Genomic DNA, 13,167 nt, shown 5'->3' with positions numbered 1-13,167 from the left:
TCCCATTTCCAGGTCATTTATAAATATATTAAAATGCATCAGTCCCAGAACAGATCCCTGGGGCACTCAACTATTCACCTTTCTCCAATGAGAAAATTGACCTTTTAGCTCTGTTTAGCTCTGTTTTCTATCTTTTAATCCATTCCCAATCCACATCAGTACACTGCCTCCCATCCCATGACTTTTTAATTTCCCCAGAAGTCTCTCATCAGGGAATTTGCGAAATGCTTTCTGGAAATGCAGATACGCTATGTCAAATGGGACAGGTTGGAGAAAGACATGCGATGTCCATGATTTAATACGGATTCCTGACTTTGCCTCTTTCTCTTTATTCAGAGCTCCAGGGGCAGCTGCATGAATTGGACAGTAGGCTGGAGTCATCAGAGGAGGAACTGCGCATGTTACGCACATACAAGGATAAGGAGTTTCCAGGGAAGCTGCTGCACATTGCCCAGCTGCAGAGGGAACTGCAGCAGCTCACAGAAATACAACAGGTTACAAGTCTTCTGCTGTCACAAAAGAGAGCAATGCTGATTCATTCAGTGCCTGTCCCGAGCCCAGCTCTGTCCTGAAAGTACCCCTGCCAGAACCCATGGATAGGGAAGTGTGTTAGGTACCCTAGACAAACCTTACAGCCTTAAACACACGCCCCCCTCCCCCTACACACACTCCCACACCCTTTCCAGACACATACAAATTATGCATTTATAACAAATTTTACATGAAAAAGTACATTCAAGTGTACAGTCTTCTGAGGCAATAATAACACAACATGTATATTATATTTACATGCACTCCTGTGGTGCCAACCAGAAAACTCTGCAAAAAAGACAAATTAGACTTTTTGTAATGCGTATTGGGTGTGACCTTGGCCCTCAGAAAGCCATGAATAAACAGAATTACCATTACAATATAGTAAACCTCCCACACCAAAACAATCCTAACAACCCTATCTATGAAACGGTAACACTGCACATATTACATCAGGCCCTAGAACACCAATAAAAGCTAAACCAGGCTGCTATAGATCCCTACACAGAAATTACTTGCCAGCGAAATACCTCACCTCGGTCACATATGCAGAACATAAGAACATAAGAAAATGCCATACTGGGTCAGACCAAGGGTCCGTCAAGCCCAGCATCCTGTTTCCAACAGTGGCCAATCCAGGCCATAAGAACCTGGCAAGTACCCAAAAACTAAGTCTATTCCATGTAACCATTGCTAATGGCAGTGGCTATTCTCTAAGTGAACTTAATAGCAGGTAATGGACTTCTCCTCCAAGAACTTATCCAATCCTTTTTTAAACACAGCTATACTAACTGCACTAACCACATCCTCTGGCAACAAATTCCAGAGTTTAATTGTGCGTTGAGTAAAAAAGAACTTTCTCTGATTAGTCTTAAATGTGCCGCATGCTAACTTCATGGAGTGCCCCCTAGTCTTTCTATTATCCGAAAGAGTAAATAACCGTTCCCTGTACGTACCAGGATCAGTCCAGGACACCTGGGTTGTGACTCTGCACCAGTAGATGGAGACAGAGCAAGATCTGTCGGACTTGGCTACATATAGCCACGTGCCTCACACAGCCCCTCAGTCTTACTCTGTCTCCAGCTGATGGTGCAGGTGCAGTCACAGCCTCTGGCCTAGTCCTGGTAGTCAGGCTTAGGGTTCTTTGGTTTTTTTGAAGTTAGTAAAAAAAAAAAAAAAAAAGTTTTACTTTTATTTTGTTGCTTCGGCTCTCCGTTCCTTCGCGGGGGGGGGGGGCTGCTCTCCTTCGCGGGGGGGGCTGTTCCGGCACCGGTGTTAATTTTAATTTTGGTTTTACTTTTTCTCCGGCCTCGCGGTCCTGCCGGATGCCGAGGGGGTCGGTTTGCCGCGCGCGGGGATCTGTTCTTCTTGCGTTGCAGGCGGTAAGGGACCGTCCGGGGCTGGTCGGGGGGCCGGTCCCGGCCGGCGCGTTCGCCACCGCGTGTAGGGAAGGCTGCAGATGGGCCTGCAGATCTCTTCCCAGTCAGCGCGGGAGTGGTGGCCATTTTGGGGAGAGCCCGGGAAATTTCGCGGGAGGCCGCGGCTGATGGCGGCATGCCTCCCGCGCTTTCCCCGCAACAGACACCCCCGGGGGGGGCTGAATCCCCAGTGGAGGCCAGCGAGAGTGAATATTCGTCGGAGTCTGACTCCTCCTTCTCCTCGGACTTTGCGCTTTTATTGCGCAAAGTCCTCAAGTACAAAGGCCGCAGGCACAGAGGGGGAAAATCTTCTCACGCCAAGGGATCCGGCGGAGGCTCCAGATCCCGGAAAAGAAAATCCGGGGCTGCTTTGAGAAGAACCTTAGCTCCCCCTAAAGAAAAGCGTCCATTGAGAGGCATTCCTCAGGACACGGACACTGATTCTCCGTCGCAAGACGAGGGAGATCTGGCCGAGGAGCCCCCGGGGGGGGGGCCGATGGTACCACGGGGGACGGTTCCCCTCAGCCTGGTACTGGCAAGGGTACGCAGGCCGTCGACGGAGATGACCCGAAGGTGGTCCGCCTATTTCGGAGGGATGAGCTGTTCCCACTTATCCCGGCTATCCTCCAGGAGCTGGGGGTGGAAGCGCCTCTAGTGGTCTCTCGACCTGGCGCAAACATGGACCCGGTGCTACTGGGTCTCACCGGACCAGCCGTGGCTTTCCCATTCCACTTTGCGGCATCCGATATCTTGTTCCGTGAATGGGATATGCCAGAGCTGGGCCTGAAGGTCAGCAAGGCCATGGATAAACTTTACCCCCTACCAGAGGATGCCCTGGAGCTTCTCCGGTTGCCAAGGGTGGATGCGGCGGTGTCGGCGGTGACGAAGAGGTCGATGATTCCAGTCACAGGGCCACAGCCCTCAGGGACATACAGGATAGAAAGCTTGAGCTGCAGCTGAAGAAGATTTTCGAGGTTTCGGCTTTGGGGGTCCGTGCGGCCATCTGTAGTAACTTCGCCATGCGGGCGAGCTTGCGCTGGGCCCAGGTTCTCCAGGCCAATGCTCACCTCTCGGAGGAAGAGGCCACGCAAGCAGACTGTCTGGAGGCGGCGATAGCTTACAGCGCTGATGCTCTATATCAGTGGTCCCCAACCTTTTTTGCACCGGGGATCGGCTTCAAGCAAGACCATTTTTCCATGGCCCGGCGAGGTGGGGGCGGGGCAGGGGCGAGGGCGGGGCGAGGGCAGGGCTTTGGTCATATGGGGCGGGGTTATGGATGGAGTTGGATTTTAGTGCATACTTATCATTTATTATGACATTTATAATGTGAATGTGACTCAACTCAAACACACAGTCAGGTTCTCATTCTCACATGCATTTCTCTCTCACACACACATACACAGTCTCTCACTGGTACATGCTGTCTGAGTCTCACACACAGGCTTTCTCTCACTCCCACATGCTGCCTTGCTCAAGCACAGGCTCTCACTCTTACATGCTGTCTCTTTCACACACACAGAGGTTCTCACATGCTGTTTCTGCAAACACACACAGTCTCTCAACTCACTCTCACACACAATCTCTCAACTCAGCTCATACTCGCACACACCTCTCTCTCACCTCTGGGCCTCTTCTTTATGGGTTGCCACAGGCAGGGCTCTGCAGCGGCCCTGGGTCCTCGGCCCCGCTGCTCCTCTTCTGCACGCGGCTGAAGCCCTCTCCTGCACATGGCTGAAAGGCCTCTCCCTCACGCGGCTGAAACGCCTCTCCCTCACGCGGCTGAAACGCCTCTCCTGCAGCCCTCTCCTGCACGCGGCTGAAAGGCCTCTCCCTCACGCGGCTGAAAGGCCTCTCCCTCACGCGGCTGAAACGCCTCTCCCGCACGCGGCTGAAACGCCTCTCCCTCACGCGGCTGAAACGCCTCTCCCTCACGCGGTTGAAACGCCTCTCCTGCACGCGGTTGAAACGCCTCTCCCTCAAGCGGCTGAAACGCCTCTCCCTCACGCGGCTGAAACGCCTCTCCTGCAGCCCTCTCCTGCACGCGGTTGAAACGCCTCTCCCTCACGCGGCTGAAACGCCTCTCCTGCAGCCCTCTCCTGCACGCGGTTGAAGCACCTCCTCCTTCCTGCCCGTGCGGCTCCGGCAACTTTTGTCTTCCGGGCCAGGGCGGGCAGGAAGGAAGTAGGAGGAGCACCTGCGCGGCTCCAGCAACATAGTTCACCGCGACGCGCTAGCTTTTTGTCTCTTGGGGTTGGAGAAGGCGGGTCTCCAGCTTCGCCCCGCCTCCCCGCAGCAGCCGCGGCGCCGCGGACCGGCAACAAACCCCAACGGCCCGGTACTGGTCCGCGGACCGGTGGTTGGGGACCCCTGCTCTATATGACCTCCTTCGTACTTCAGCCAGATCCATGGTTTCGGCTGTTTCAGCGCGGCATCTCCTTTGGCTCCGCAACTGGGCGGCGGATGGGTCGTCCAAGGCTCACCTCGGGGCGCTACCGTTCAAGGGAAAATTATTGTTTGGCAAAGAGTTAGATGATTTGATGTTGTCCCTTGGGGAAAACAGGGCCTTTAAGCTGCCTGAAGACAGGTTCCGGACTTGATCCTCTTTTCCTAGTAGGTCTAGGTTCCAGGGAAACAGGAAATCTCACCCCCAGAGGTCCTCCGGTCCCTCATACCGTGCGGGTTCCTCCCGATCTTCTTCCTGGTCGCAGTCCTTTCGAGGGAAACGTTCGGTAGACAGGGGGAAACCCCGGGGGGAACGGGGTCCAAGACCTCCCAATGAGATACGGTCGGTCCATCCCTCGTGTCAGCTCCAGTCGTTCATCCCAAACTTAGGAGCCCGGCTGGAGCTGTTCTACGAGGAATGGGCCAAAATAACATTGGATCAGTGGGTCCTCAGCTTGATAAGACGTTAGATTTTGCAAGGACGCCGACAGACAAGTTTCTGGTGTCGCCCTGCAAGTGTCCACGGAAGTGCGACGCCGTAGAGGGTACTCTTTGGCGCCTAGAAAGCTTGGGTGCAATACTTCCCATGCCTCCCGGTCAATGAGGCGAGGGCCGTTACTCCATTTATTTCATTGTGCCAAAGAAGGACGGCACAGCACGGCCAATCTTGGATCTAAAAGGGGTAAACAGATGTCTTCGCATTCCCCATTTCAAAATGGAGACGATTCGGTCTGTGATTGCCTCGGTCCGCCCGGGCGAGTTTCTGGCGTCCTTGGACCTCACGGAAGCGTACCTCCGTATCAGCATCCAGCTGTTTTATCAGCGGTTCCTCAGGTTTTGCATTCTGGGCAGGCACTATCAATTCAGGGCCCTTCCCTTCGGTCTCGCCACGGCTCCCCGCACGTTCACGAAGGTAATGGTAGTGGTGGCGGCTCAGCTCCGACGGGAGGGGTTTCTGGTACACCCCTACTTGGACGATTGGCTGATTCGGGCCAAGTCCGAGAGTCTGTGTCGGCAAACGATAGACAGGGTCCTCCATCTGTTGCGGTCCCTGGGATGGGTGGTCAATCTCAACAAGAGTCATCTGGTTCCCACCCAGTCTTTGGAGTACCTGGGCGCCCGGTTCGACACCAAGCAGGGCAAGGTGTTTCTTTCCAGGGAGCGGGTATGCAAGCTTCAGAGTCAGGTACGCCGGTTATTGTCTCTTCGGCTTCCGCTGGTTTGCGATTATCTGACGGTTTTGGGTTCTATGGCCTCGACGCTTGCTTTGGTGCCCTGGGCCTTTGCCCACCTACGTCCGTTGCAATCAGCATTGCTTTCCCGCTGGAAGCCAGTATCGGAAGAGTTCCATCTACCACTGCCGCTCCCAGCTCAAGCGAGAGTCAGTCTGCGCTGGTGGCTAGAAGCGGATCACTTGACGTGTGGAGTGTCCCTGCTAGTGCCCGACTGGACGGTGGTCACTACGCATGCCAGTCTCTCCGGCTGGGGAGTGGTCTGCCTGGGCAGGTCAGTGCAGGGCCGGTGGTCCTTGGCTCAATCTCAATGGTCCATCAATCGCCTGGAAACCAGAGCGATAAGCCTGGCGCTGCAGTTCTTTCTCCCGCTGATTCGGGGACAGGCGGTCCGACTGTTGTCAGACAATGCTACCACCATGGCCTACATCAATCGCCAGGGCGGGATGAGAAGTCCACTGGTGGCGGAGGAGGCGCAATGCTTGATGGGCTGGGCAGAGCGACATCTCAGCAACATTGCGGCGTCTCACATTGCCGGAGTCGACAATGTTCAGGCGGACTTCCTCAGTCGTCATCACCTGGATCCCGGAGAATGGGAACTGGCGGAGGACGCCTTTCGTTTCATCAGTGAAAGGTGGGGGACGCCACACATGGACCTGATGGCCACGTTCCAGAACACGAAGGCCCCACGGTTTTACAGCCGAAGGCGGGAACGAGGGGCCGAGGGCGTCGACGCGTTGGTTCTGCCCTGGCCGACGGACGTGTTGCTGTATGTGTTCCCTCCGTGGCCGCTGATAGGCAAGGTACTTCGGCGCATAGAGCTGCACTCGTCCACAGTGATCACGGTGGCACCGGAGTGGCCGCGGCGCCGGTGGTTCGCGGACCTCATCCAACTTTCGGTGGATGCTCCCCTTCTTCTTCAGGGGTTTGCGGGGCTCCTCCGTCAAGGCCCCGTTTGTTTGGAGGATGCGGATCACTTTTGTCTCGCGGCATGGCTTTTGAGAGGCAGCGCCTGAAGAGAAAGGGTTATTCGGATGCGGTAGTTTCCACGTTGTTACGGGCTAGGAAACAGTCCACGTCCTTGGCTTATGTCCGGGTCTGGGCGGTCTTTGATGACTGGTGTGCGGAGCGCAGCGTGGATCCTATTTCGGCTTCCGTCTCCGATATTCTAGCTTTTCTTCAGGCTGGCCTTGCTAAAGGTCTCTCGTGTAGTACCCTACGGGTTCAGGTTGTGGCAATTGGATGCCTAAGGGGCAAGGTGCATGGGGTGTCTCTGGCACTACACCCGGATATAGCGCGTTTTCTTAGGGGGGCTAAGCATTTGTGTCCTCCATTGCGCCATCCTTGTCCGTCCTGGATTCTCAACTGGGTACTTTCCGTCTTGTGCTCGTCGCCTTTTGAGCCAATAAAGCGGTCGACACTCAAGGATCTTACGTTGAAGACGGTGTTCCTCGTCGCGATCGCCTCAGCGAGGCGAGTCTCGGAGTTGCAGGCGTTGTCATGTAGGGAGCCGTTCCTGAGGATCTCGGATTCAGGGGTTTCCTTACGGACGGTTCCTTCTTTCTTACCAAAAGTTGTGTCGGCGTTTCATTTGAATCAATCGATCGAGCTTCCTGCCTTCCCTGTTGCAGACTTGTCGGATCCAAAATCCAGGGAACTACAGAAGCTAGACGTGCGGAGGGTCCTCCTTCGCTACCTGGAAGTCACTAATCCTTTCAGGGTGCTGATCACTTCTTCGTTCTGTTTTCTGGTCCGAAAAGAGGTGGGGCGGCTTCCTGGACTACAATCGCTCGTTGGCTCAAGGAGGCCATTGGCTCGGCGTATGTGGTACGGGGCAAGCCTGTGCCCGTGGGTCTTAGGGCTCACTCGACACGGTCGCACGCGGCTTCGTGGGCAGAGTCCTCGCAGGTGTCGTCTCGAGATTTGCAGGGCGGCCACCTGGAAGTCGTTGCACACTTTCACTAGGCATTACCAGTTGGACGTTCAGGCCACTGACTCGGGGGGTTTTGAAGAGAGGGTACTCCGAGCGGGACTCTCTGGTTCCCACCCTCGGTAAGATGGCTCTGGTACATCCCAGGTGTCCTGGACTGATCCTGGAACGTACAGGGAAAGGAAAATTAGTTTCTTACCTGATAATTTTCATTCCTGTAGTACCATGGATCAGTCCAGGATCCCACCCGTGTTTTTTGCTGGTCTGAAGTAACGGAGAGTCCGCTCGCTGTTTGTTTGTTCACCTAATCTGATTTCTTGGTTCGCTTCTCCAGTTGGGGAGCTTTGTTCCAGTTGGGGGTTTTGAATCGGGACCCATTGGGAATAGTTATTTAGCTTGTTCTACTTTGACATTACGTAAGACTGAGGGGCTGTGTGAGGCACGTGGCTATATGTAGCCAAGTCCGACAGATCTTGCTCTGTCTCCATCTACTGGTGCGGAGTCACAACCCAGGTGTCCTGGACTGATCCATGGTACTACAGGAATGAAAATTATCAGATAAGAAACTAATTTTCCTATTCACATCTACCCGTTCTAGACCTCTCATGATTTTAAACATCTCTATCAGACTCTCACCGAATACAGAATAAAGAGATCAGAAAGTATAAACGGAAACATGCTGAGAAGAACTGAACTGCAACCCATAACAAGCCACAATGGAAAAATAGAAACATTCCTGGACATACCCAGATCAGTCCAGACCAGTGGGTTATGCACTCCCACCAGCAGATAGATGGAGGCAGAAAACAAAACTTTGAGGCACTGCTATATCCCAAATGTGCCACCTGTAGCTCCTCAGTATTTCTCTGTCTCTAGCAGATGGTGGTGATGCAGACCTGCAGCTCTTGGCTGAGTTTCTCTGGAGTAGTTTGCTCCTCGAGGTGCCAGGTTCTGTCTTGGGACCATCCCTCAGGTAGAGCCGGGTGAACTGGGGGTTGGATACACCTGGCTGTGATAGCCCCAGTGTCCTGGGACCCCCGATAGCCAGGGGACTTGCTCCCACAGCGGTCCCAAAGCCTCCCTCTAAGTGGCCACTAGTTCAGGGAACTATCCCCTTTGGGGAAGTGTTTTTGTGTTTCTGGTAGTTTTAAGTTTAAAAAAAAAAAGTTAATTGTTCCCTAGGCTTCCTGAGGTCAGCAGCTCTGTTGGGTGATTCAGTCTGCTTGGCAGAGCTGAGCCCGGCAATCCTTCGTGCACTGAAGGGGGGAGAGCAGGCAGCTTCCAGTGAGGAGCCTTCCCGGCTGGGTTAGGAGCTCCCTGCACGTGACTGCTCGGAGGTACAGAGCTATTTTAAGTGCAGCAGCCGTTTTGTTTTTCTGCTGCTGGCTGCCTTCCTGTGTGTCTGCTCGGCGGTGCCGGGATATTTTTGGCGCGTGCGCCATTTTTGGAAAAACATTGTGCTTTTCCTGCACGATCTCAGTGGCGGTACTCTTTCCTGCCTGGGGGGGATCTCTAGGGTCTGTACCATGTTGGGAGAATGGTGGAAAAGCCTCTAGTAGAGCCCTGTAAGGCCTGTGGTGTGTGCTCTGCCTTCCTGGATTCCCTCTCCCTGTGCACTACTTGTGCTGCGGGAGGGGAGGGGGTCCTCTTCTTAGGGTCTAAAGCCCAAGAAGACCGCACGTAGGGCAGCTTCAGGAGCTGGATCCAGGGGCAGGTCTCCTGCGGTCTCAGCTACACCTGCTAGGAAGGAGTCCCAGGATGACCCTCCCCCGCTGTCTCCCGTGGTGTGGGAACCGGTTCAGGGAGACATGAGGGACGTGGAATCTGATTCCAGTGACGATGAGATGGGTCTGGGTGTTTTTTTCACCCGAGTTTGTACTCCTCATGCATGAGGCCTTCTTGGCCAGGAAATTGGCGAAGCGCAGACCCCAGGAGGGAAGTTGGGGGGGGGGGTTCCCGAAACGCCCCAAATTGCGTACAGACTCTCGGGTCTCACGTGCAGCCATGGCCCATAGGGATCTTGAAGGCTCGGATGACCCACAGGGGAAAGAGGTTCCCTCACCCCCGGGGGACTCCACTATAGACCCGGATGAGACCCTCTCCCCAAATCTGGATACTAGCGGGGATGATCAACTTCAGGTGGAGCCTGGATCGGAAGGGGACGATCCACGTGTGGTTCGTCTGTTTAAAAAGGAAGAGTTGCAACCCCTTATCCCTCAGGTGCTGGAGGAGTTGGGGGTGAAGCTCACTCAGGAAGAGTCCAACAGTGAGGGTGTTAACCCGGTCCTGGACGGTCTCCAGGGTCCGCCCAGCGCTTTTCCTATCCCAAAGAAAATCCAAACGCTTATTAGTCGGGAATGGGACTCTTCTGAGGCAGGCCTTATGGTCGGCCGGGCTATGACAAAGCTGTATCCAGTGCTTGACAAACATTTGGAGCGCCTTAAAATGCCTAAGGTGGATGTGGCAGTATCAGCGGTCACTAAGAAGACTACCATCCCAGTGGTAGGGGCCGCGGCTCTTAGGGTTGTGCAGGACCGCAAGCTGGAACTTCATCTTACGCGCTTGTTTGATCTCATCTTTGAGTCTTCGAGCGGCGGTCTGTGCGAGCATGATGCAGCGTGCCTGTTTGTGCTGGGTTCAAAAATCTCTGGACCCGGCTTCCTCTGGTGTCATGTCCCCTTCCCAAGCAGCCCGCCTGGAAGCAGGGGTCGCTTAAGTGGCAGATGCCGTGTACGATTTGGTGCGTACCGCAGCCCGGAATATGGTTTCATCGGTAGCGGCTAGGCAGCTGCTGTAGCTTCGGAATTGGGCGGCGGATGCTTCCTCCAAGTCTCAGTTATTCAACCTTCCCTTTCGGGGGAAGCTGCTAATCGGAGAGGATCTGGACCAGCTTATGAAGTCTCTGGGAGAAATCAAGGGCAACAAGGTGCCCGAAGATAAGAGACCTTTCAAAAAGTCCTTCACTCCATGGACTCGTTTTCAGGATTCCCAGAAAATCAGGTCTTGGAGGGGTGCCCCCTCCTCTGGTTCCAGACAGCCCACAGCTCGACAACAGTCCTTTCAAGGCTCCAACAGATCTTCAAGCTGCAGCTCCAGCCAGGGGGCTGGTACTCATAAACCTGCCCAATGAAATCAGGTCGGCCCACTCCTTGTGCGTAGCGGTCAGGGGCAGGTTGTCCCAGTTTTCGAGGAGTGGGCCAAGATCACCTCCAATGAGTGGGTGCTGGAGCTGTTACGCCTTAGAATTTTCTTGCCCTCTCAAGGGCACCTTCCTGGAATCGTTTTGCATTTCCCGCAACAAGTGGGCTGCAGTGGAGGACACCCTACAAAGATTACTAAGTCTGGAAGTGACTGTCCCAGTCCCACCATACAAGCAGGGAAGAGGACGGTATTCCATTTACTTTGTGGTTCCAAAGAAAGAGGGTACCTTCCGCCCCATTCTGGACCTGCAGCAGGTGGATTTGAGCTTGAGGATCCCACGCTTTTGGATGGAGACTCTCCGAACTGTCATTGCGGCCGTCCACAAAGGAGAACTCCTCGCCTCATTGGACCTCACCGAGATATACCTCCACATTCCGATCTGCATCGATCATCAGAAGTTCTTGCGTTTCAAGATTCTGGGTCAACATTTCCAGTTCCGGGCTCTTCCCTTTGGCTTGGCTTCGGCTCCGCTCACCTTTACTAAGGTGATGGTGGTCATGGCGGCGGCCCTCAGGAAATAAGGGGTGTTGGTCTACCCGTACCTCGACAATTGACTGATTCGAGCAAAGTCAGAGGAGGACTGCTTGAGTGTGGTCCACCGGGTGACGCAGTTCCTCCAGTCACTAGGCTGGGTGATCAATGGAGCGAAAAGTCATCTGACCCCGTCGCAGTCCCTGGAATACTTAGGAGCTCAGTTCAACACTCTGCTGGGCAAGGTGTTCCTCACAAAGGACAGGATATACAAATTACAGCAGCAAGTGCTTCTCCTCCTTCATCTTCAAATCCCCAGAGTTTGGGACTATCTGCAGATCCTGGGCTCCATGGCGTTGATGTTGGAGTTAGTACTGTGGGCCTTCGCTCATATGCGGCCATTGCAGAGAGCGCTGCTGTCTCGATGGAACTGGTGTCGGAGCAGTACAAGCTGCCATTACCATTATTGAAGCAGGCCAGGTTCAGCCTGGAGTGGTGGTTGTCGGAGACCAACTTACAGAAGGGAATGCCCCTCGAAGTCCTGGATTGGGTGGTCATGTCGATGGACACAAGCCTCCAGGGCTGGGGAGCGGTGTGCCTGGGTCATGCGGCCCAGGATACCAGGTTCTTGACGGAACAGTCCTGGTCCACCAATTACCTCGAGACAAGAGCTGTCCGCAGGGCATTGGTAGCATTTCAGCCTCTGGTGCAGGGGAGAATGGTTTGTGTCTTCTCGGACAATGCCACCATGGTGGCTTACCTCAACTTCCAGGGAGGAACCAAGAGCCTGGCCATAGATGGGAGGCTCAACTTCTGTTTGCTTGGGCCAAGTGTAATCTGGAAGGAATCGCAGCCTCTCATGGAGCGGGCATAGACCATGTACAGGCGGACTTCCTCAGCTGTCAACAGCTAGACCCTGGGGAGTGGGAGCTGTCCTGGGAGGCCTGGAATCACATCTGTGCCAGATGAGGGGTTCCCCAGGTGGACCTGATGGTGACCCGAGCCAACTCGAAGACTACTTGGTTCTTCAGTCGCAAGAAAGAGGTCGGGTTGGTAGGACTGGATGGCCTAGTCTGCAAGTGGCCGACCGGGATTCTCCTGTATGCCTTTCCTCCTTGGCCCCTCATCAGTTGGTTTCTGCAGCGTATAGAGGACCATCCCGGTCAAGTGGTCCTGGTGGCTCCAGAGTGGCCACAGCATCCCTGGTTTGCGGATCTCATTCAGTTGGCAACCAACGGTCCGTTGCGCCTGGCCCATCTTCCGGGTCTCTTAGGTCAAGGACCTATCTTTTCAGATCGGGAGGATCGGTTCTCTCTTGTGGCTTGACTTTTGAAAGGCGGGGGTTACGCATGAAGGGTTATTCGGAACCAGTGATTTCCACCCTCCTCCAGGCTAGACTCCCTTCGACGTCGATGGTGTACATTAGGACATGGAAAGTGTTTGAGGTCTGGTGTGATCAACAAAGCATAGTACCGTTTTCAGTGACCATACCTCATATTTTGGCCTTTCTGCAGCAGGGCTTGTCAAAAGGCTTGGCTTATAATTCCCTCCGGGTTCAGGTTTTGGCCCTAGGGTGTCTCAGAGGCCAGATAGGCGGCAAGCCCCTGGCCAGCCATCTGGACGTTGTCTGCTTCCTGAAAGGGGTAAAGCATCTTCGCCCTCCAGTTCATAAGTTGTGTCCAGACTGGAATCTTAATCTGGTTTTGCGGGCGCTTTGTGATCCGCCCTTTGAACCGCTGGGACGGTCTTCCCTAAAAGACCTTACTTTGAAGATGGTTTTCCTGGTGGCCATTTGCTCCGCTATACGGATTTCGGAATTACAGGCTCTGTCTTGTCGGGAATCTTTCCTACACATCTCTACTGACAAGGTGTCCTTGCGTATGGTGCCTTCCTTTTTGCCCAAAGTGAATCAATCCGTGGAGTTGCCTGGTTTCCCTGACTA

At 54.2% G+C, this 13,167-nt stretch overlaps 1 protein-coding gene across 4 annotated transcripts in view; it reads left to right on the top strand.

Annotated features, from left to right (window-relative positions):
- Window positions 1–13,167, top strand: part of C8H20orf96 (chromosome 8 C20orf96 homolog) — a 204,119-nt gene that overhangs the window by 79,612 nt on the left and 111,340 nt on the right. For all 4 annotated transcript variants that reach the window (XM_029613266.1, XM_029613265.1, XM_029613268.1 and 1 more), the window contains exon 6: window positions 337–494. In XM_029613266.1, the coding sequence (XP_029469126.1) occupies window positions 337–494 (158 nt within the window). The remainder of the gene's footprint in view (window positions 1–336; window positions 495–13,167) is intronic.

This window comes from Rhinatrema bivittatum, chromosome 8, assembly GCF_901001135.1.
Source record: "Rhinatrema bivittatum chromosome 8, aRhiBiv1.1, whole genome shotgun sequence".
NCBI classification, from domain to species: Eukaryota; Metazoa; Chordata; class Amphibia; order Gymnophiona; family Rhinatrematidae; genus Rhinatrema; species Rhinatrema bivittatum.
Note: the sequence above shows the minus strand (reverse complement) of the source record. Positions and strands in the feature narration are given on the sequence as shown.